At 43.1% G+C, this 24,636-nt stretch overlaps 2 protein-coding genes across 3 annotated transcripts in view; both read left to right on the forward strand.

The window, feature by feature from the left end:
- The window catches only part of LOC135386310 (uncharacterized), a 532,914-nt gene that overhangs the window by 255,357 nt on the left and 252,921 nt on the right, over positions 1–24,636 (forward strand). The gene's annotated exons all lie outside the window — the stretch shown is intronic.
- LOC135370277 (uncharacterized) lies at positions 8,209–13,584 on the forward strand. 2 transcript variants are annotated; one of them, XM_064603987.1, is made up of 3 exons: positions 9,745–9,812; positions 12,463–12,619; positions 13,250–13,584. In XM_064603987.1, exons 1-3 carry the CDS (start codon positions 9,770–9,772, stop codon positions 13,479–13,481), a joined length of 432 nt encoding a protein of 143 aa, XP_064460057.1. In that variant the 5' UTR covers positions 9,745–9,769; the 3' UTR covers positions 13,482–13,584. The 2 variants fall into 2 exon arrangements, 1 of the variants encoding a protein (XP_064460057.1); XR_010415286.1 differs by lacking the exons at positions 9,745–9,812; positions 13,250–13,584 and adding an exon at positions 8,209–8,351 and having other exon boundaries at positions 12,463–12,641.

The following is a 24,636-nucleotide window of genomic DNA, read 5'->3' on the forward strand; positions in this document are numbered from 1 at the left end:
TTTCAGGGGGCTCTCCAATCAAACGTATATGCCACTGAAGCTGTCGTGTCGGTTAAAATGAAATACACTTTCACATCGAATGAAGCATTGCAGCACATGGCATTGCACTATCACTCTCTCACACTTTTTGCTCTCTCAGCTTCATGGACGTCCTTTGCACACAATCTGTTCTCCAATATATTCCACATAAAGTGCGTGATAAATTGCAGAAACCAACTATGCCATAGCTCGCACCAAAGGTTACTGTACTTCGCCTTGTAGATTATTACGCACATGCTACAACAGAAACATATCAGTACACATGCAACTGCAATACAGAGTCTCGTCCTTGCAGACTTACAGGGTATTTATCAGGACCTTTAACAACACGATCTTGTTGATATCCTGTACTCCTTGTTGGGAGCCACAGATTATCTCAGCAATGACGATGTGGTGGTATTGACAAAATGAGATGATGTTTTTTGGTGCGTTGCTTCCCTTATTTTCCACTCGCAAAAGCGGCGGATCCCGAATGTCACTTTGGGTGGGGCTTTTCTTTGTTGAACCGCGGAACTGGAGAGCGGAGATGTGGAACACAAATGACGTATTAAGGGAACAAGTTGCCCGTACTTATTATACCAGCAGTGTGGCAATTGTGAGGAAGTGGCGCTACGAAATCTTAAAGCCCGTAATGACATTATCACCAGACCAGCGGACAAGGGTGGCGGTATAGTGGTTCTCAATACATCCGACTACATCGCAGAAGCGGACAGGCAGTTGAGTGACCGCTCGTTTTACAGAGCTATCGATCAGGATCCAACCCCGTCCTTTTGTTTTCTTATTAATAAGAAAATTGATGAACTCGTCACTAGTAAACTTATCCCGTCCCATATTTCCAAATTCTTGCGTCCTAAGAACGTCACACCATGTAATTTTTATCTTTTGATCAAAGTTCATAAGCCCAATAACCCCGGGAGACCCATTATTTCAGGAATAAACACACCGACAGAGAAATTATCCTTAGTTGTTGACCACCGCATCAAACATATCCCACCCCTTCTTCCATCCTTTGTCAAAGACAAAAACGATTTTCTTTCCAATGTTAACGCCGTCCATGACTATTTCAGTAACTATGCTGACATTTTGTTGGAAACAATGGATGTCGTTTCGCTATACACTAACAATCCCAATGACGAAGGTCTCTCTGCCGTTGAACACTTCCTTAATTCTCACCCTTCCGATATTCTTCCCATGCCCGCTATCATTCCTCTTTTCGAACTAGTTCTTAGTTGTAATAACTTCGTATTCAACGATCAACACTTCGTCCAAATTCATGGCGCTGCCATGGGCTCCCGAGTCTCACCTAATTATGCCAATTTATTCGTCGGTCACTTTGGAAACTCAGCCCTTAATTCTTTCCCCCAAAAGCCACTTATATATCTCAGGTTCATCGACGACATTTCTGGTCTGGTGATGAGGCATCTCTGCAGTCATTTTTTGATCACTTCAATTCTCTGCATAACAAAATGAAATTTACCTGTAACTATTCAAGGTCATCTATCAACTTCCTTGATGTGACAGTGTCATGTAAATCTGGTAGGCTGACCACTCAACTATACAAGAAACCAACGGATAAGCGTCAATATCTCCACTATGAAAGCCATCATCCTAATCACCAGAAAAGAAGTATTCCATATGGTCAGTTCTTGCGCCTGAAACGAATCTGCTCAGATCAGACTGATTTTGTAAAACATGTTCAGCAAATGGTAGTTGATTTCCAAAAAAGAAATTACCCATGTGAACTCATCCATGACTCGTTTGCCAAATCATCTAGCCTGTCCAGGGAGTCCTTGTTCACCCCGAAACGCAAAGAAGACTTAAGTAATGTAGTTTTATCCACCACATACCATAAATCACTTGTCAATACCAATTCCATTCTTAGACGCCACCTCAATATATTACATGCTGACGAGCAATTAAAGGAAATTTTTCCGACTCCCCCATTAGTAGCATTCGGTAGATCCAAAAATTTGCGCGAGATCCTCATGTCATCATGCATGATGAAGCGCTCGCCAGGTTGCTATCCCTGTGGTAGTACACGGTGCCAGACCTGTAAATTTATCACGCCGTCCACCAGTGCCCGTAGTACTTTGGGTGACTTCTTTTTGAAAATTCGCCATTCACTCCATTGTAATTCACCCAATATTTGTTACTTGATATTCTGCTGCAAGTGCAATTCACAATTCATCGGTGAAACCTCCAACAGAATGAGAAAAAGATTTTACGGCCACAAATTTGATATCCTAAATGCCCGTCAAACTCCTGTCGCCATTCATTTCAATCAACCTAATCACGATTTTGAAACTGATTTGAAAATTATGTTGCTAGAATCTGGGTTCCGCACCGACATTAAACGTAAGAATAGAGAGTCCCACTTAATTTCGCAATTCAAGTGCCTCACACAAAATGGTCTGAATCTTAGTCCTGGCTCGTTATATCCGCTTATGTAAATTTAATAGTTATATATCTATATTTATTTGTGCACAAGTCTTGAATCTTCGCTTCAGTCATCGTCTGGCTCTCAGTCAGATAATCCATAACCTTCCCTTTTGTCGATTCTGGGCCACTCGTTTCCCATACTCCTGACCCCCCTTCCGCGAAACTGGGTTGGCGAGCCTTTTTGTTCACAATAACACCCTTTACTGTTCTTAAACTGTTAGAGGTCACTTATCCGTCTGCCCAGCAATTCATTGTACACAGATATGTGGCATCATATCTCCTTTCCCCTTCCCTTTCTTTGTACAGCAGTGTGTTTAGTCGTGTACCGTATGTCTATACTATATATACTTATGTGTGTCACCACTTCACTTTGTACCTGAGGAAGCGTGGACCTCCACGCGAAAGCTTGTACAAATTAAGCTTGTACGCTCATCGGCTGCCGACCTCGTCTTGCAAAATGCTTTAGCACAGAGACTGAAGTATATACCTCGAGGGTACAGATTTCTCCAAAGCGAATCAGGACGATAGTTCTTCATACCGGCCAGCTGTTGATCAAGAGAAACCAAACTGACTCAGGACCTGGAGAAAGTTCTTTGTAAAACGACGATAAAACCGTTTTATCGTCATTTTACAATGTACCAGCTCGCCTGCACCCTTGCACTTCTACTCAATTAAAGTTATTTCTTCGGAACTTCTATGAAGGGCCACTCGACCGTGCTTCCGGGACAGTTCCGTAGCCTGGTGGCGTCAGCCATACATTGGGTAGCCGATTGAGCTTTCGTATTGCAGTATATTCCCTTGTTCCAGTTACATCTTCCCCGACCATGCCGTAGTGATCGAATGCTTCACGTCGAAGCATTTTCAGGTCGCTGTCCAGGTGTATCATTAGACTTTTTGACATTTTACTGGTCTTGTCCACTCTGTCTAAAATATCGTCCCAAAACACCACAGAAATTCCCGTTCCAAGTTGATGACACCGCCTGCTTTAAAGGGACGGTCTCGTACCCCCTGCCCCTCTCATAAACTGTACCATTCGATTGCCCTTTGTTGAAAATGGAATACTGCGAATTTACCCGACAAAATACGTCACGGCTATTAAATAACTGAATTAAATTGATAAAGACTGCAGAGCATGCCGCGATCTGTGTTGGCAACAGTAATAACGGCCACGTCGCCCCGAGGGAAAGTCCGTGATAGGATACAGAAATCGTCTGCTTGTGCGCGCGCTAGTACACCGGCGTGAGCAGACGACTTTCAGAAATTACTGGGGACCGCGGCAGCTCACGTATATTTTCTTTCAGTTGTTAGGTGAAAAACGTACATCCTAAGAAATGGCCCACATGGTGGTTTAAAACAACTACGTTAATCTTCAGAGACAAGTTAAAAGTCGCAGGACAACCCCACCCACAATGACAAATCTGAAGTCGCCGGCCATCGGGACGCGCGGTCGCGTTACAGCTCCGATCAAAAATATATTACGCGCGCTTTCGAGAGCAAAGAGGATCACTCAACCCAAGGTGCCTCTCCAAGTTACAGTTACCATGACAACGGCGGCGTACCCGCAGGCCGACGTCATGCATGACGTTACTTGAGAGAAGCGCATGTTTCCTCGTCTGCTATTACAGCACGTTTCGACAAATTCCTCGAAAACGGCTTGGTTATTCCGAATGAAACGTTGACGGTTGTATGTTACGGCACTCGTGAAGATAGTTTTGGGTAAGTTTCGGAATCACTCCGGCTGTACGAGACCGTCCCTTTAAAGCGCACCTCAGTAATTCCATCTCGACTGCTATAGCAATATCTTCGAGCGTGTTTAAGACAACACAGTATCCCCTGACGGCTCTGACAGCTACCGCTCTACAGGACTACCGTGTACCACTGACCGACTTCGGTACCGGAACAGGCTGCTTTGCTGAGCAGTCACCGGACATCGTTGTGGTGATGTTACTAATCACCTTGTCGCTAACTCGTATACTTGCTCGAGGAAACCTGAAAAAGGCAACATCAGCGGGGCACTCGGCAGCTAATTTTGCCAACATATTCAGACAGCACACTGAGCAAGGAACCCACGTGCCAACTCGTGCTTGAAGACCTTTATACCTCCCACTCATGGACACAGCATTGTCGTAGGACTGTCATACCTTCCTTGATGTTTATGCCTTGTGCTTCAAATAAACTGATTAAATATTTCGAACATGTCTTCAGCATTATGCCCCTGGTTATGCATGAACCTTACAGGATACAAAGTAACTGCTCTGTGGCTGAAACACACAACAGGCGCACAGAATTATGTGCGTCACCTTGAGGCTTGTGTTAACACAGGCCTCGTTCGCCCCGCCTTAAATCCGGCACTGAGCACACCTACCCTTAGAACTGGCTTCACCTGCGTACTCTCCGCCGTTCATTGAAGCTCCGCATTCCATCTGCTTTCGGTAGAATACCCGTTGGCCCAGAGAGTTAGAAACAAGTGTCCACGTCTAGGTGTGACCATGGAAGACTTCTCGATTGTACACAAGTGGAATGGAAGCGCGAGAGGGTCACGTTTCCCCCGTTTTCTTCTTCATTGCCCCCACTACCAACCTTCCCGAACCACACTCTCCAAGTCTCTTCGTCAGCTGGACTCTCGCCCCTTCTCCCTATCGAAATTACTTGGTCCCTGGCGTAATCAAGCCCAGCAACGCTCTGCGCTCAAAGCTCTTCTGACATTTCTGGACACCATCGGACCTCGATCGTTATTGTGAAGGGGCTCGTTATTTTACTCCCCACATTCCCACCAGCAAAGGGGTAGAGTATCGCCTGTGGCGGCGATGAACCTCCCCACTCTCCAAAGCCAAAATAAAGTTGTTGTCCCCCCCCCCCCCCGCTGGGAGACTCATTTTCGCCGTGTTGGCTTCATGGAAGAATACATTGGAATGTCTTTGTCTTTTAATTACGTCAAAACCAAGGCGTGCCCAAAAAAGTGTCCATTTCGGAGATGAAAGGGGCCCCTGTCTTCAGCGCTCTGCAACTTTGTGCACAGATGCAGGAGGCCCCAATTTTTTTCCCATGACGAAGGCAGTACACGATAGACGGCTATAAGATGGATGTAAGATTTATATATATATATATATATATAGTTGAAATAAATGGGAGACAGAAGACAAAAGTAGGGGAAGTAACAAAAAAAGGGTTTATTAAAACTTAAAAATCATGAAAGTTAGGGAGAATGTCTACGTTACGGCGGAAGCTCCGCCTTCTTCGGGACAAAAGAGCTAAATGTGGCCACGAGGCTGATAAGGGGCTTGAGAATGACGTGATCGGTTGGGGGAAATTCCCGCCACCTGGCGGTTGTCAATTGGGGAAATTCCAGAGCGTTTCTGTGTCAGGTCCAGGAGTGGGGTCATCGTCCTTGTGGGTCAGTGGGGACCTTGATCTGGCTGAAACGAGAAAAGGCAACAGGGTCTTATCTAGGTTGTTAGACTTCTTATTGTTGACAGCATGCCGGGGTCCTCGTTAATGGCCGATCGGAATTTGTAAATTAGGTAAGATTCCCGTTGTTCCCGGGAGCGGTCGGAGGTAAAGTTCGACTGGAGAATAAAAACTGAGGCTTCGTTGATTGAATGTTCTGGTTGTTTGAAATGGCGTGAGACTGGGAGATTAGGTTTCTTGGTAACATCCGATCGGTGATTGTTGAATCTAATTCGGAAAGAAGTTTTTGTCTGACCCACGTATTGGGCCCGGCATGTGTTGCATTGGATTAGATAGATAACGTTGCATGAGTTACAGTCTACGTCTGCGTTGATCTTGACGGTAAAGTTGGAATTTGTACTTCTGACCGTTTGTGCGGTCTGCATTAACTTGCAAATCTGGCATCTCCTGCCATTACATGGATGACAGCCCGCCGGAGGGCTAGTGGGTTCGCCCACTTTAGAGCGGACCAAGCTATCTTGTAAGTTACGTGTACGTCTGTAAGCGACACATATAGCGATACACACAGCGATATATATATATATATATATATATATATATATATATATATAAGATAGATAGATATAAGGTAGATGACTTTCATAACATTGTAACCTAATCCCTCACCGATGTCGTGTTGCGTTGTTGGCCCCGTGGTATAGTGGGCAAGAGGGCATTCGCGTTCGAAGGGCTCGATCCGTGTTGCATTTGGTTTTATTTTCTTTATATACATTTTTCACATTTCATGTTTTATTTTGTTTTCGTTTCATTGATTAAATCTGGAATAACCGCAAACTCTGGAATAATAAGGCGCTACATCAGGTGATATGTACAAGAACTCAAGCTCGCAGAGGTGAAAAAGAGCATGTGCAGCATTTGATGGCAAAACATTCCATTCTCGGATGAGACACTATAGAGGTGGACAGAAGAAATATCCTGGTGAGCCGAACTCTGGTTGCAATTTGAGTTCATGGTAAACATAACTAGAAATAAAGTGTGATGCTCTGTAATATGGAGAAGCGGAGTGGAATAACAACGTGAGCTTTTGCTGAGCGGAGATAACATACCTTCATTTAAAATAGACACATTCTTAGAATTCAGAGACACTTGCTCATAAAATTGGCGTCACCTGCCTGCACATCACTTCCCGCAGGCGCGGCGCAATAAAATGGTTAAGATATCAGAGAACACAAAAGGTTGGTTGCACTATAGTGTCCACACTTGAAAGTGTGGTTTCGTTCCCGCCTGTCCCTGTAGACGCTGAGCAAATGATCATGCGTCAGTATGACTCGCTTAACTTGCATAGCTGAAGCTCCTGTGTCTCAGCGGTACCCCAGCAGTTGGCGCATGCCTTACGAACTATTGTGTACGTTGCTGCTTTGCTGCAATCTGGTATACACGACTGTGATCCGAGCGTATTTTAAGGACACGCATGGTACCTGATGTCGAAAAAAGGCTTCAGGATACGAACGTGGGATTCTGTCTCCAAAGGCGCGCTACTAACAAGAAGCATTGCATGTATTGAACACATGTAGGTTAGCGAGAAGACAAATAGAAATACGCAGCACAGCGCGTATCCTCTGTCCAATACTCTCTCTTTCGTTTAGCATTGTGGAGCTTGGGAGAATCTTTGCAAAACATTGGGTGTCCTAATGTGAATGGAAATGCCTCAGGACGAGAGCCACCGATATTTGGAACATAATCTGTTTTTCTTAACCTAACCGTCCGCATCATTGGTATGGCATTGAAAGGCTTAGGAATGACGTTTTAATGGTTTATTTGTATCGTGAGTCACCGACTCGGGGGGTAAGAAAAATCAATTCAGTATTTTACGACGGTGGTGAACGAATTGCGTCCTGTAAGCGGCTTTGTTAGAGTGCTGAAAGGGATTACGTGAATGAAGGCAGCATCAGCTGGTTAGTACCAGGCAAGTATACTTACAGTATAGCCCCAAGTATCGCAAAAACTGTGCATTTCTGCGAATATGGATGGTAGCTTGCCGCGGTTTCGACGTAGCAGTAGACCATCACTAGCGCCATCTTGAAGGTATCGTATATGCATGAATCAATCTCAAGATTGCATGACTCAGTCTTATCTGTTCATTTGTTGTGCTAGACGCGATGCTTCAAAGGCCACGTTATATACGGTTTCCAGAGGCTCCCCACTTATCATTGTTACTCAGGGTCCGTTATCAAAACCCGACCGAAGTACGTAGAAGATAGTGCGCCGTTGCCCTCTGAAGAGGAGTACTTCTTGTGGTGATCGAACAGAAAACCTCTCTATATATGTGGCTCAAAGGAGCGGTTATCTGGTTTGTCTACACAAGTTGCTTGATACCTGTCGACATTCTATTGAGGGGCGAGTAAAGTCAATCATCGTCCAAATGAAACTGATCGTATTTGCTTTCGTATCATGCTGCTTGCTAGGTGAGCGCAGCGGATACTTTTTAGAAGTTCAATATCATTCCGTATTGCGTGCATGCATTGCTTTTGTTGGTTTGTTTGTTTGTTTATTGTAAGCGGTCGTGACATGTACATCGAAAATATGTTCCCTACACAGATGACAAGAAAGAGCGTATTTCTTTCTGACCGATGCTGGTAGCCACGCGGAGGATATATATCTTCCTGTCGTCACAATCTGTTGGAGATTTCTCTCGCCCCATGAGGTCGAAATTGTCCGCAGTCCTAACTATCGGCATGTGCAGCATATCGCCGCAAAAATGTAGGCTGACTTACCTCGCGTGTAAATTACTCTCAATCCTATAGTATTTTTTAAATAATACTATAGGATTCCCACTCCCACAATTACATATGCTGCACATGCCGATAGTTAGGATAATATTATTTAAAAAATAACTCTGAAAGGCCTGGCTGAACATTTATTAGTAGGCCTCAAAACAGCACTGTGGTGACCCCAAAATATTTTTCTTTTTTGGCTGCGGCATGTTCTGCAACGACTAAAATGAGGTCCTGCGAGAGAGCGACGAGCCCAGATGACCTACAGAGCACGGCAGTGGTCTCTGTTCCGCACACTTTTTAAAAATCCTTCACTCGTAAGAAGAGCGTATTATGCTGTGCTGTGCTTTGGTGGGCAAGTTTTGTTGTCTTATGCCTGGTTTGCAATAAATCGTATTGTATTGAAAAATTATAGAAATTAGGATGCTTATTATTATTTCTGTATTTTGAGCTGGTAAAGGTGCCTGTATCATTTCCTGCAATGCCTGTGCATTTCTGCCTGCGCTTAACTGTTCGCGTTTTCACGCATGTTATCGACGGTGCAGTACAATCAGTATTCTTATAGACGGCCTGCACCCCTACGTCATCGATTACGTTTCGCCGCTGCGCAAAGCATGCTGGTGGGCACCTATCAACCTTATCAGCCTTTTCGGCCTATCAGCAGACGCGTTTTTCCCGCTTCTTGCCCACCACAGCAAAATATAACCTCGAACCAGTCTCATCGTGTAGTAATATGTTTGTGAACAGACGGTCGTCTATTGACATAATAACGGTCTACGTCATGATATCAGGTAAGACCCAAGCAGCACAATGTACTGAAAGTCGAGTGCAATAGGTGTGGACGGGTAGGTGGAAGGCCTTGAACAGACTCGTGAAGCAAAAGAACATTGATAAGACACATACCGTCCACCCCTATTGCACTCGACTTTCAGTACATTGCGCTGCTTGGCGATATCCGTGGGCTATAGGCACGTGGCTCACTTGCAGTTGAGTCATTGCGCACTCTAGATAACGAATGAACCTACATAAGCGACACAAAGGGCCACTGAGGCATTTCCGAGCGCCTGTAGCTTGATATTAGTCTGCCTCAGTAACCTATCTTCATAAAAATGAAGCTCATCCTCGTTGCTTTCATGTCATGCCTCTCGCTAGGTAAGTTCGACTTGTTTTTCTGTGCGTGTATGCTTTCGGTGACCATGAGGTGGGGGAGTGTGCAGCTGACGAATATGTGGACAAACCTTCGGCTGAGCCAATTTTGTACAGGTTTTGAAACATGCTTTGCTCTGACAAACCCGTGTTCTGTTCTCATGTTGCGAATGTGAATTAAGCAAGGTTCACGCTACAGCGTTTCGTTGCGTGCAGATACCTGCGTGCGACATAAGCAATCAGTCGTGCTGTTCACATACATGGTGGTCCACCAATCATGATACAAATTCATAGTAACACTCCCACAATTGCGGGACACGTACTCTTAAAGTTGGCTTTACCTGCATACTTGTCGCCTTCCATTGAAGCCATGTACTCCATCTACTTTTGATAGAATATCGTTTAGCACGGACGGTTAGCAACAAGTGTCCACATATAGGAGTCTTTTTTTACCGGAAGTGGAAGCGGAGAGACATGCTGTCAAGGAATTTTTTTCCTGCCAAGAACATTTGCCACATATTGGTACCATTTTTGTTTCATTTCAATTGATGAAAATTTAATTTCTTGAATTGAACTCCGAAATTACAGAAGTCACCCTAAAGTTTTCTTTGCGCAAACGGGTTCGTCGTGGCCATTTTACTCATTGTAACACCCGATAAGACACGTAACGCAACCACAATTTGAAATAAATTCGCCGAAAATCCGCAGAAATGAGTCCTTGGCTCCGCCTCTTGTTTGTTGGCTCTGCCAAAGCGTGACGAAAGGAGGTTACATTCACACCCCAAGCAGCACAATGTACTGAAAGTCGAGTGCAGTAGGGGTGGAGGGTATGTGTCTTATCAATGTTCTTTAGTTTCACAAATCTGTTCAAGCCCTCCCACCTACCCGTCCACCCCTATTGCACTTGACTTTCAGTACATTGTGCTGCTTGGGACACCGTACGAGGGGGAGAGGGTCAGAATCCCAACGAACAGAACAAATACGCGGGGCGAGTGCGGGAATCAGAGCTATTGTATCAAAAACAAGGTCAGCAGAAGTTTTGACAGGCAGGTAAGGAAATAAATTTTTGGAGCATTGTAACTCCGGTCTCCGGCTGTCAATTTAACCTCCATTCGTCGTACTTTGGCGCTCGAGCTGGAGCCGACAAAAAACAGGCGGAGTCAACGACTCATTTCCGCGGATTTAGGCGAATTTATTTCAGCAATTGTCGTTGCTATAGTGAGTAAACTGACCATGAGGAACCCATTTTCGCAAACAAAACGTAAGGTAGACCTTGCAAATTTCGGAGTTCAATTCAAGAAATTAGATTTCCATCAACTGAAATGAAATAAAAATGGTACCGACGTGAAAAAGAGTCGAAACGGAGGCTAACTTGTGATACATGATGAAAATGACTAAACCCCGAGACAAGGAATGCACAGACGATCGCAAACGCATTCTCGATGAGTGCGCTGAGCCTTGTCTCGGGGTTTAATCATTTCTATCATGGTGCCGATATGTGGCAAATGTTCCTGGCAGAGAAAAATTCCTTGACAGCATGTCTCTCCGTTGCCTACGTTATTTACAATGAATTTATCCCGTGGTTGGCTCACCACCCTGTATATGCATCTACCGCAAGTGTCAGCGAAGCGTTATGGTAGAGTATTTGGCGTACACGTTTGAGTCTGTCGCGAAACAAACTGCTGTGAGTTCAAATGAGTGTAATGAACCCTGCATCGTGTTTCTTACCACATCCATGTGCTGCGTGTTTGCAGCGGCCACCATATTGAAATTAATGTCACATAGAGAAGGAGAAGCACCTCAACAGGCATCCGTTGAAGGCGGCGATTGATTATCCGGGTTCTCGCCGCGAGCGGCAGAAAACGTTCAGCTCGGGCGAAATCCTTGCGCTGTATTGTGCTGTGTTGTTGTATCAAGCCACCGAATGATGAATCAAACCAAAAACTTTTCCACGAATATAAACAGTTATTGTGAGAAAGACATTTGTGTAGCTGTCTGGCATTCCATCAGTACTAACATTACATTGATGAATAATTACATCATCAGTCCTGGGGGCTTAATCGCTTCATCGTCGTTACGGTCGTTACAAGCTAACGAGTGTCGGGAAATTCAAAAAGGTGTGCGGGAAATTTAAAAAGGTGGGCACGTGAAAAAACACGTGCACGGCGCTCTTCGCGCGATACGTGAAGGCCGTGGTACACGCCACGCGCAATGTGTCACGTGCCCACCTTTTTGAATTTCACGCCACTCGTTAGCTTGTAACGACCGTAACGACGATGAAGGGATTAAGCCCCCTGGACAATGTTGTGGACAAGATCCCTCAAATTTACCACGTTGCTGCAGTATGAAAGTACGGAGCAAGCTTCTATTCAGCTAAAATGTCCTGTGGCCATTACTGTGTTTCTAGCACTGATATTTCCGTGCAATGAGGTTCGAAATGTGTCCAAAAGATGTCCGAAAATCCGCAAAAAGTCCAATACGGCCATCTAGCTGATGCGTACGTAACCAAGCCAGCGTTCCCTTGAGTCTGAGGAAGCACACGAAGCTAAGCGAGCACGACGAAGTGTGCTTGCTCAAACTCGACGAGGTGACGCCTTTTGTCAGAAGAGGCTGTATACTACTTCCCACTATATGTAACCTTGTTTTTATTCTTCAGGTTTTGTTGCACCAGAGTGCAATAATGAAACATTAATCGATGCCACCATCGGGTGCGGTAAAAGATATCTTCAGGAACAAGGCCTCACTACTCCAAGACCCGCAACCGAGCTAGAGCCTGAAGATACCGGTCTTGAGACGCACAAAATAGTCTGCTGGTAAGCGTTTTCTTACTTACAAAACAATAATCGTACACAGCAACATCATAATAAAGAATGTTCCTAGGAGCATCAAATATCAGCACAGCCGCGCACATCATTTATATTTCGCATAGCTTACCCTTCGCTATATCTAGACAGCTGTTCCGTCTCTCCTGAGCCGCACACTCTGCTCCTTATTCCATGCAACCCGAACAAATGCTGTCTGAGAGCTATTACGTGTTAAAGAAACCTAACCTAGTTTGTTTCGATTAGCGACATGTAGAATTTTCGTGATGACTATAGAAATCGTAAGCTTTCACGCCTGAGTTGACTTCAGGCTGATGAGTTTCTAGGTTTGGTTTTTTCGTCTACCTCGACTGGCCATAGAGGCCCACAGACGACCAAGGACAAAAGCATAAGAAGGCCCTTCCAGACGGCTGAAGAAATTCCACGGGATGCTAACTTATTACATGACTTATCTGAAGCAGGTTATCAGTTACCGTTATACGTTCTCGGAAGAATGATGACAGTTAGCGAGCAGCTTTGTAGAAACAGTTGGAACATGTAGTAAGATCTCCAACACTTCCTTTCCTCTCTCTATCCGCTCCTTCTATTCCCTAACGGCCACACGTATGGTGACTTTTTCAGTGCACTGGAATACAACAAGCATTGCTTGCCAGAAGTACTCAAAGGAAAAGGATGTGAAGCTGAGATGAGTCAAATTCTTCTGAAGTCAGAGAAGGACATCGAAGCTCTGTTTAAAACACTAAAGTGCAAATACGTGTGCAACAGCAACAGCGCTGCAAGCAGTATACATCCTATATGGTTTGTGGCAACGATGGTTTCAGTGACGTCCATGGTTCAGGTCGCAACGTTTTAAAAGTACCGACTGGTCATAGTCTCTACTGGCTTTCATCGTTGTTTGTTTTATCCTAGTTGACGAAATTATCGAAATAAAGGCGGTATTGTGACCACGAGCTATATTGAGACCACGAGTGTTTTCTTGAACTAGGAACCAACACACAGGACACAGAAACCTGTGATCAAACATCAAAACGAGTTATGCGCCAATATGACGTGTTAGTGCTTGTACACGTAGCCTACTTGTTTGTCAGATGTAATCTTATGAAGCAGCAAGTGTGTCTGTTTAACGCCAGAAATATACAGTGTATATTGCTTCGGCATTTTTCGAAACACAGGTGCAGCATCGCAAAGGCTGCTCCTTTCACCATGAATAATATCTGTTGAAGACAAGAAAGTGTGAAGAGCAGAGAACTGAGCGAAGGAAAGACAGTGGGATAGGGGTGAAAGCAAGCGAAGCCTAGCAAGAGAAAAAGCGCCATTCAGTAGCATGTACAAAGGCTTTCCGTTTGCTCGGTTGAGCTTTTCGTGTTTTCTATGGTTTGTACATGATTTTGTGACTTTTACATGATTTTTAAAACATTTTTTTATGAATGAATGAATGAACGAACGAGTTTCGTGTGCCCAGGAACGGCCACAGGAACCTTGATGTTGACGCACTATCACATTACAGCAAAGTACCTGTAATATATACATATAGTATGCAGCGACACATTAAAGGGATAAAAAGAACAAAGGTAAGAATGCAATAATCGAACGCACATGAAGGTGGGAAAGAATGAGTATACATACAGAAGATGGACATTTGAGGGACATAAAGAAGAAAATGATAACTGGGGAACCCAGACAGAACACTATCTCTTGCGGATGTCCGAAATAGATCCCACCATCCATGTCGTGAAATGGATGTCAGGGGGACATCCCTCGGAGCTGCATGAATGGACATCCCTAACCGTACATCCGCAGGATGTACCGTAACGGCCGGTTGAAGAATTGTCCAAATAGGATCCCTGACGGGATCTTACGCGGAGCATTATCGCAGGAGAGAGAGAAACATGGCAAGGCACATCGCGGCGTGAGTTCGACTTTCGATGAACGAACTAAACGCCTTACACCAAAAGGAGTAAGAACCACAAATGTTGCATCGCAATGAGTTAATGCGCCAAGCAGTTCTTCAGTCCACTGTTACTGATATGCGCAATCACGTTAATCTTAAACACCCCACCTTTGCTCGCAGGCAACTGGACTCTCGAATTTGTGGAAGCTCGCGAGACAAGCAATATATAGTATCTATTTTCGCTTTGGAAAGGTATGCCACTGCCTTTCTAAGTGATCTTCAATGTTCTAAGAGATTGTGTATGTACGTCTTTATTTTTGCTTTTTAAAACTTCATGCTCATTGCCCGTAACGAAATACGAGAAAAAAAACGAAAAGGAGCAACGATGCAGTGGCCGAACCCGAAACACAATAGCGGGAAAAACGCCTATGGGCCTACTAAAAATGTGTCCAATTACGCGGAAACTCAATGAATCAGTATGAATAATAATGAGAAAATGCAGGGCCTTGAGCACGTGCGCAAGTAAGTCCGTGCAACGTCCTGTAACGTCCGTGTAACTTCCTGTGAGCACAAACGACGGATATTTGTGGGAAGTCCAAATCGTGGCCACTCGGAGATGTGGGGGACGTCCGTCAGAAAAATGTCTGTCTCCCAGGGAGATCCGAATTACCGGAAAAGTATATCCTCGGGAACACCATGGGAAGCTGTGTTCTGTTTGGGAAGAGGCACCAAAATTGCAATTTACTTGAATCAATACATGAGACAGTGAAATTATGATAAGGAATTCACTCACTTCGTCAGCATCTACAGGTTTTCCCGCTGATTTTAATCCATTGGTCACTCAATTTAATCCAAGCGCTACCCAATTTAATCCAGTGGTGAACCAAATTAATCCAGACACCAACCAATTTAATCCAAGCGCTACCCAATTTAATCCATTTGTGTACGACCCTGTATTCAGTCATGTCATGACAGCAACTTTCATGATTTCCCTAATGTATCATGAGTTCATGCATGACTACTGATTCAACAACCCCTGCATTTTGCAGTCATGCCGTGTTTTATCATTATGACATTTCATGACTATTTTCATGACATGTGCCATGAATCTATTTTATGGGATTACCGCTGCTTCACACAGTGTCCCTCAGTGGTCTGTGACTACAGATGGTCATTATGACGTTTCATGACTATTTTCATGATATGTGCCATGAATCGATTTTATGGGACTACCGCTGCTTCAAACAGTGTCTTACAGTGGTTTGTGACTACCGACGGTCATTGTGACGTTTCATGACTACTTCCATGATATGTGCCATGAATCGATTTTATGGGACTACCGCTGCTTCAAACAGTGTCTTACAGTGGTTTGTGACTACCGACGGTCATTGTGACGTTTCATGACTATTTTCATGATATGTGCCATGAATCGATTTTATGGGACTACCGCTGCTTCAAACAGTGTCTTACAGTGGTTTGTGACTACCAACGGTCATTGTGACATTCATGATTATTTTCATGATATGTGCCATGAATCGATTTTTTGTGACTACCGACGGTCATTTTGACGTTTCATGACTATTTTCATGATATGTGCCAAGAATCCATTCTATGGGACTACCGCTGCTTCAAACAGTGTCATGCGGTGTTTTATGACTGCTTTCTGTCATTATGACATTTCATGACTATTTTCATGATATGTGCCAAGAATCGATTTTATGGGACTACCGCTGCTTCAAACAGTGTCTTACAGTGTTTTGTGACTACCGACGGTCATTATGACGTTTCATGACTATTTTCATGATATGTGCCATGAATCGATTTTATGGGACTACCGTTGCTTCAAACAGTGTCTTACATTGGTTTGTGACTACCGACGGTCATTGTGACATTTCGTGACTACTTCCACGATATGTGCCATGAATCGATTTTATGGGACTACCGCTGCTTCAAACAGTGTCTTACAGTGGTTTGTGACTACCGACGGTCATTGTGACGTTTCATGACTATTTTCATGATATGTGCCATGAATCGATTATATGGGACTACCGCTGCTTCAAACAGTGTCTTACAGTGGTTTGTGACTACCAACGGTCATTGTGACATTCATGATTATTTTCATGATATGTGCCATGAATCGATTTTTTGTGACTACCGACGGTCATTTTGACGTTTCATGACTATTTTCATGATATGTGCCATGAAGCCATTTTTTGGGACTACCGCTGCTTCAAACAGTGTCATGTGGTGTTTTATGACTGATTTCTGTCATTATGCCATTCCATGACTATTTTCATGATATGTGCCATGAATCGATTTTATGGGACTACCGCTGCTTCAAACAGTGTCATGCGGTGTTTTATGATTGCTTTCTGCCATTATGACATTTCATGACTATTTTCATGATATGTGCCAAGAATCGATTTTATGGGACTACCGCTGCTTCAAACAGTGTCTTACAGTGTTTTGTGACTACCGACGGTCATTATGACGTTTCATTACTATTTTCATGATATGTGCCATGAATGGATTTTATGGGACTACCGTTGCTTCAAACAGTGTCTTACATTGGTTTGTGACTACCGACGGTCATTGTGACATTTCGTGACTACTTCCATGATATGTGCCATGAATCGATTTTATGGGACTACCGCTGCTTCAAACAGTGTCTTACAGTGGTTTGTGACTACCGACGGTCATTGTGACGTTTCATGACTATTTTCATGATATGTGCCATGAATCGATTTTATGGGACTACCGCTGCTTCAAACAGTGTCTTACAGTGGTTTGTGACTACCAACGGTCATTGTGACATTCATGATATGTGCCATGAATCGATTTTTTGTGACTACCGACGGTCATTTTGACGTTTCATGACTATTTTCATGATATGTGCCATGAAGCCATTTTATGGGACTACCGCTGCTTCAAACAGTGTCATGCGGTGTTTTATGACTGATTTCTGTCATTATGCCATTCCATGACTATTTTCATGATATGAGCCATGAATCGATTTTATGGGACTACCGCTGCTTCAAACAGTGTCATGCGGTGTTTTATGACTGCTTTCTGTCATTATGACATTTCATGACTATTTTCATGATATGTGCCAAGAATCGATTTTATGGGACTACCGCTGCTTCAAACAGTGTCCTACAGTGTTTTGTGACTACCGACGGTCATTATGACGTTTCATGACTATTTTCATGATATGTGCCACGAATCGATTTTATGGGACTACCATTGCTTCAAACAGTGTCTTACATTGGTTTGTGACTACCGACGGTCATTGTGACATTACGTGACTATTTTCATGATATGTGCCATAATTCGGTTTTATGGGACTACTGCTGCTTCAAATAGTATCATACAGTGTTCTATAACTGCCGACGGTCATTACGACGTTTCATGACTATTTTCATGACATGCGCCGTGAATCGATTTTATGGGACTGCCGCTACTTCAAGCAGTGTCACACAGTGGTTTGTGACCACCGACGCTCATTATGACTTTCAATTACTATTTTTAGAATACGTGTCATGAACCTACGTTAGGGGATACCGCTGCTTCACCAGGTGTCGTACAGTGTTTTGTCACTACTGATGGTCATTATAACATTTCATGAGGACTTTCATGATACGTGCCCTGAATCAATTTGTGGCACTTCAAACACTGTCATATTCACATTCTCTGACTATTTTCATGATACGGGTCATGACTCGACTTTATGCAGATACCTTAGCTTCACGCAGTGTCATGCAGTTTTAGGAATACCGATGGTCACTAAGGTATTCGTAGATAGTCATAAAACATTGTATAACACAATGTGAAGCAGCTGAGTTGCATCGAGTCGGTCATGATAGATATCATGTAAGTATCATGGAATGTCATAATGAGCGTCAGTAATCACAAAACTATGTGACACTGTCCGACGCAGCGGTAGTCGCACAACACGTTGGTAGGTCAATATTGGGATACGCAGCCGGTATGCGGAGTCGTTATCAGGTGTGATAGGCTAGAGCTTGTTCTGAACAATGCTACGAGGTTCATTTTTAATATACGTGATCGCACAGCAAGTATGTCCGAGATTAAAAGGCGGTATACAATTTCGTTATTGGCAGTGAGACGTAAATAGCCAGGCTTGTTCTTATATATAAATTATATAATTCTGGTTGATATGTTACCCCTGCTCATTTTTGCTCTCGTGGTGTAGAGCATCCTTACAAGATAGAATCAAAATAAGGTTACACAGACACACATAAATACTCCACACTGGTGGCTAGGTATTAGCCAATGGAATAACTTGCCAGCAGACGTTGTCGCACTGTCAGATCTTGGTAGCTTTCAGATAGCACTTGAGAAAATATTCTTTTGATTGTAACACACGGACTTGTCTAAAAATTTCTGTTTTCTGTTCCTTCTTCTCCCCTACGTAACGCCTTTACGTAAAGGGTCTTTAAGAAAATTAAATAAAATAATGTCAGTTCATGCCACATATAATGGAAATGGCCATGTAACGTCATAATGGCCGTCTGTTGCCTCTAAAACACTCGTGACACTGTATGTAGCAACGGTAGTTGGATGAAGCCGAGTCATGACCCAAATCATGAAAATAGTCATGGAATGTATTAAATACCATTGGTAGTTAGAAAGCACTATGACGCTGCTTAAAGCAGTGGTGGTCCCATAAAATTGATCCATGGTCATATCATGAAAACAGTCATGAAATGTAATAATGATAGCGAGAAGTCATAAAACACTGTATGACAGTTTGAAACAGTGCCAGTCCCATAAAATCGATTCATGACACATATCCTAAAAATAGTCATTAAATGTCATAATAACCAACGCTGGTCATAAAACACTCCATGACACTGTTTCAAACACTGGTAGTCCTATAAAATTGATTCATAGAACATGTCATGAAAATAGTCATAGAATAGTCGTAAAACACTGTATGACACTCTTTGAAGCAGCGGTAGTTAGAAAAAATCGATTCATAAAACATTTCATGAAATAGTCATGAAATATCACAATGACCATCGGTAGTCATAAACACTGTATGACACTTTTCGAAGCAGCGGTAGTCCCATAAAATCGATTCATAAAACATATCATGAAAATAGTCGTGAAATATCATAATGACCATCAGTAGTCATAAAACACTATATGACTGTTTGAAGCAAGGGTGGTCACACAAAAATTTATTCATGGCACATACCATGGCAAATTCATGGAATGTCATAATGACTGTCGGTGGTCATAAAACACTGCATGACACTGTTTGGAGTAGTGGTAGCCCCATAAAATTGATTCATGGCACATATCATGACAATACTCATATAATGTCGTACCGACCGTCGTTAGTCGTAAAACACCGCATGACACTGTTCGAAGCACCAGTAGTACCATAAAATCGATCCACGGCAGATATCTTGAAAATAGTCATGAAACGTCATAATGACCATCGGCAGTCACATACCACTGTAAGACACTATTTGAAGCAGCGGTAGTCCCATAAAATCGATTTATGGCACATATCATGAAAATAGTCATGAAATGTCACAATGACCCTCGGTAGTCACAAACCATCGTAAGACACTATTTGAAGCAGCGGTAGTCCCAAAAAATCGATTCATGGCACATATCATGAAAATAGTCATGAAATGTCACAATGACCTTCGGTGTCACAAACCACTGTAAGACACTGTTTGAAGCAGCGGTAGTCCCATAGAATAGATTCATGGCACATATCATGAAAATAGTCATGAAATGTCACAATGACCGTCGGTAGTCACAAACCACCGTAAGACACTGTTTGAAGCAACGGTAGTCCCATCAAATCGATTCATGGCACATATCACGAAAATAGCATGAAACGTCATAATGACAGTCGGCAGTCACAAACCACTGTAAGACACTATTTGAAGCAGCGGTATTCCCATAAAATCGATTCATGGCACATATCATGAAAAATAGTCATGAAATGTCACAATGACCCTCGGTAGTCACAAGCCACCGTAAGACACTGTTTGAAGCAGCGGTAGTCCCATTAAATCGATTCATGGCACACGTCTTCAAAATAGTCATGAAATGTCATAATGACAAAAGGCAGTCATAAAACACGGCATGACACTGCAAAATCCAGGGGTGGTTGAATCAGTTGTCATGGATGAACTCATGAGACATTGGCGAAGTCATTAAAGTCACGGTCATGACATGACTGAATACACAGTCGTACACAATTGGATTAAATTGGGTAGCGCTTGGATTAAATTGGTTGGTGTCTGGATTAATTTGGTTCACCACTGGATTAAATTGGGTAGCACTTGGATTAAATTGAGTGTCCAATGGATTAAAATGAGCGGGAAAACCTGTAGTTCTTGCTCTAAAACGTTATTAAGCGCAAACACACCTTGAGAAGGCAAATGTATGGTAAACTGACCAGGGACACTAAAGCGCCGACCAGCAAGTTCACATTCAAAGACATTATACAATCTTAGTATATGCGCTATTTCTCAAATGGCTTGCCTAATGTCAGCAGAGTAGACAATTCGAATGCGTTCCAGTTCAAATCGGCCGACAGCATCTTCGTAGAGACCCCTGGGTACGACTCTACTATCACCACCCCCTCGAAGATCATTAAAAAAAGACCCCACGGCCAAAGCAATCGGTAACCGATGACGCCAAGGGTCGGCACCAGCAATACCACCACTACCAAGAGGCAAATCAGGCTCCTACACGACAAGAAAAAGCACAATATCAATCACCTTGATACCAATATGTCAACGACCATTCCTTACATTTAAAAAAAATATATATATATACTCTTTCAAAGCTATGGTAGTCAATAGCATCAAGTCAACATAGCAACAACTTACCCGGTCTCCAGCTTCCGCTCCTTCCAGACAACGTCATCTCCTGTCGTCATCTTGAGGCATAGTGAAGGAAGTGAGTGTAAAGTCTCTACATATACTATGCCCTATCACTTCAAAAGGGAAGTATTTGTCTGAAAAACAGGATGTTTTGCTTATGGATGATGTTGCACAGGATGCAATGCTACGTTTAAATTCAGCATAGGATGAAAAAATGTCACATGAGGACAAAAAAGTGTATACCAAAATTTGGCAACCTGTGAGTGGGTCATACGGGCAGGTTTTATGTATATGAAATGACGGGGGATTGCGAAGGGCTCCGCAAGAATAGCGGACATTTATGCGGCATAGCAAGAATGGGCAGTCAAGAATCGAATGTACACGCTTGTGAAGGAATGTGTGATCAGCAATTTGACGCCGCGATGTCAGGGGGACCAGTTGAAAGTATTTTAAGAGACATGGGTAGTCGAACGATTCAAAGCCAGGGATATCCCGGAGGTAAAATATGTGAACAAAGCGAAGTGCACGTTTCTGAACAGCTTCGAGGCGATTGCTCTCAGTAAGGCACAAAGTGTTAATTTCTGAATGTTCAGTGATTTTTACGTGTTCTTTGTGACTGTTTAGCACGTTAGTGGAGCACATTGTGTTGTATACCGATTGTAACACGAATGATCCAAATGAAGCACGAGTAAGTCCCGATAAATTGGGTTTTCAAAACTACTCCAAAGATATAAATAGATCTACCCCGATGATGTTCAGACTAGTGAATTTTTTCAATTCGATTTTTTAACATGTTAGGTGAAACACACTGTAGAAAACAAGACTTGGAAACGAAGTAAAATACTATCGCATACCATTTCTACTTATATATACAGGGTGTCCCAGACAACGTGTCATTGAATTATAATAAAAAAACTACACCACCTAGAGTCATGTGGTCAATGGCAGTTGTTCTTACTGGGGTTTTGCCACCTCTTCATGTGAATGTCGTGTAACGTAAATTTAATAATGTAAATTTTTGCGAGCTTAAGTCGGAAATTTGCCTAGTAAAGGTTACTTTTTTACCCCACCAGTGTGAAGAGCGTGTCTAATTTAGTCAAATTAATGATAATTGACAGGGATATCCAGAAGCTATCCCATCGGAACAAATAGCCGAACATCATGCTCTACGGAGGTCGCACAGAATAGCGCACGATGAATTTTTCAGCGCAACCTTTGTCAGTCCGACGAAAGCCAGCCCTCCCCGACATCGCAGAAAGAGATAAAACAGGCACGGCTTATCACGTCCGAGTTTCGCTGGGATAATGCTTTCCCTCTCCCAATTTTAGGAACTGTTACTTTTTCTACTATCACTCTGTGGGCTGGCTTCGGAACCTCCTTTCGTCGCACTGCGAGCGATTGCGCTCAAAAAGTCATCGCGCGCTATGGTCCGGTGCTCCGAAAAGCATGATATTCGGCTATTTTTTCCGATGGGATAGCTCGTGAGCATCACTGTGAATTATCATGAATCTGAGTGAATTCGACACGCTCTTAATATTGGTGGGGTAAAAAAGTGACCTTTACTTGGCAAATTTCCGCGTTCAGTTCGCAAATATTTACATAATTAAACTTGGAGTACATGACATCCACATTAGGAGGTGGCAAAAACCTAATAACAACAAATGCTGTTGACCGCATGATTCTAGGTGGCGTAGTTTTTTTATTGTAATTCAATGACACGTTTTCTGGGACACCCTGTATACATTGCCTTGTGGTTAAATTTTGAAAATTCGCGGTTGTCGTTGCGGAGGCACACCACGTTCACTGATACGAACTTGTGTAAAGCTTGGTGCGCACTATTGCGTTTCCATAAATCCGTACGTCAGCGTTTCTGTGCGACAGACGCATGGGTTTCCAGTTCACGATGAAAGATGAAAGTCACTGAAAAGGTTAGCCAGCTGTAGGAGTCGAACCCACATCTTCTGGATTGCCGATCCAGGGCTCTACCAATTGAGCTAAGCTAACACGCCTTCTCAGCGACTTCCAAGGTGCGTCATCTGAAGGGACAAACCAGCCACTCTCTCTCACTCATCCTCCTTTCACTCTTACATTTTTGCTCACTCATACACACATTCATACGACAGGGATCGACGCATTTGTTGGTCCCTTCTATGTTGTTCCAGCCTCAGAACATCAGTTCTCTCATGTTCCAGTTCACGTCCGCACTTTTGCGACGCTGCTTTACGAGAAACAGCTTACAGTAGACTACATGAAGTGAAGTAAAAGAAGATAGCAGCGCGTGGCGGCATGATTACCAGGGGAAACGACCGGCATTTCCTGCGTCACTCCGCCAAAAAATTGAACTCGGCGAACCTATATGCGTCCGTCGCTTTCGAAGGGGCTTGCGTTGATTCGCAGACGGACGCAACGCTGAGGGACGCATTGAAACGCAATAGTGCGGACCAGGCTTAAGGGTGACCCACTATCACGTCACCACGTGCTAGTCAATTCGCTAGCTGATACTAGTCATGTGTTCTTTGATTCCCTTTGTACCTCTAAAAAGTCTATTGTTTCTGTTCTTCTGTCTCTGTAACTTGAATATTGTCAGTTTTATCTGCTGTACAGATGAAACTTACACCGGGGGAATCCTCCTCTTACTCCTTCAGCTTCTCTCCTGTTATACAATATTCGCTCGCCCTTATGAAAATAGTTATTGAGTTTCTGTTTAAGCTCTAATATGTTCCTAATGAGTAATCAGAAACTCAAAAGAAATTCAACGTGTAATGTGTTTGGACATTACGCTCTCAACAACAACTCGGTTGACGGTCCACATAAAGATTGTGGCTGAGAAAATTCTATAGCTTTCTTGTTTCATTTGGAATGTGTAAATTCATGAAATCATAGTTATTCTAATGAGTGTCCTCATGAGCTAAAAAAATCTAATGTATTACTTTTAGCTCTATGAAACATGTATTACGTTGCTTATGCCTTAGTTTAAGAAGACCAAAAACTCAAGAAACTCAAGTACCTCGGCGTATGGTGTATGTCCACATTACACTCTCATCAACAACTAATTTGACATTTGACATAAAATTTGATGATGATAAAATTCCATGTCTTTCTTGTTTCATTTGAAATGTGTAAATGCATAAAATTATGCAGTTTGAAGAAGTTTGAAGAACTCTGAAGTTTGAAAAAATAATTTCAGTATGATATTAGATAATACATTCCAGAGTATGATAAACTCTGTGTTCACAGCAATG

The sequence above is a fragment of the Ornithodoros turicata genome, chromosome 1 (genome assembly GCF_037126465.1).
Source record: "Ornithodoros turicata isolate Travis chromosome 1, ASM3712646v1, whole genome shotgun sequence".
NCBI lineage: Eukaryota > Metazoa > Arthropoda > Arachnida > Ixodida > Argasidae > Ornithodoros > Ornithodoros turicata.

Bases quoted from the DNA above. Each gene is read 5' to 3' on its own strand.
- LOC135370277 (XM_064603987.1), top strand. From the start codon at position 9,770: ATGAAGCTCATCCTCGTTGCTTTCATGTCATGCCTCTCGCTAG. The intron at 9,813-12,462 runs GTAAGTTCGACT...TTTATTCTTCAG, and splicing joins CATGTCATGCCTCTCGCTAG to GTTTTGTTGCACCAGAGTGC. The intron at 12,620-13,249 runs GTAAGCGTTTTC...TGACTTTTTCAG, and splicing joins ACGCACAAAATAGTCTGCTG to TGCACTGGAATACAACAAGC.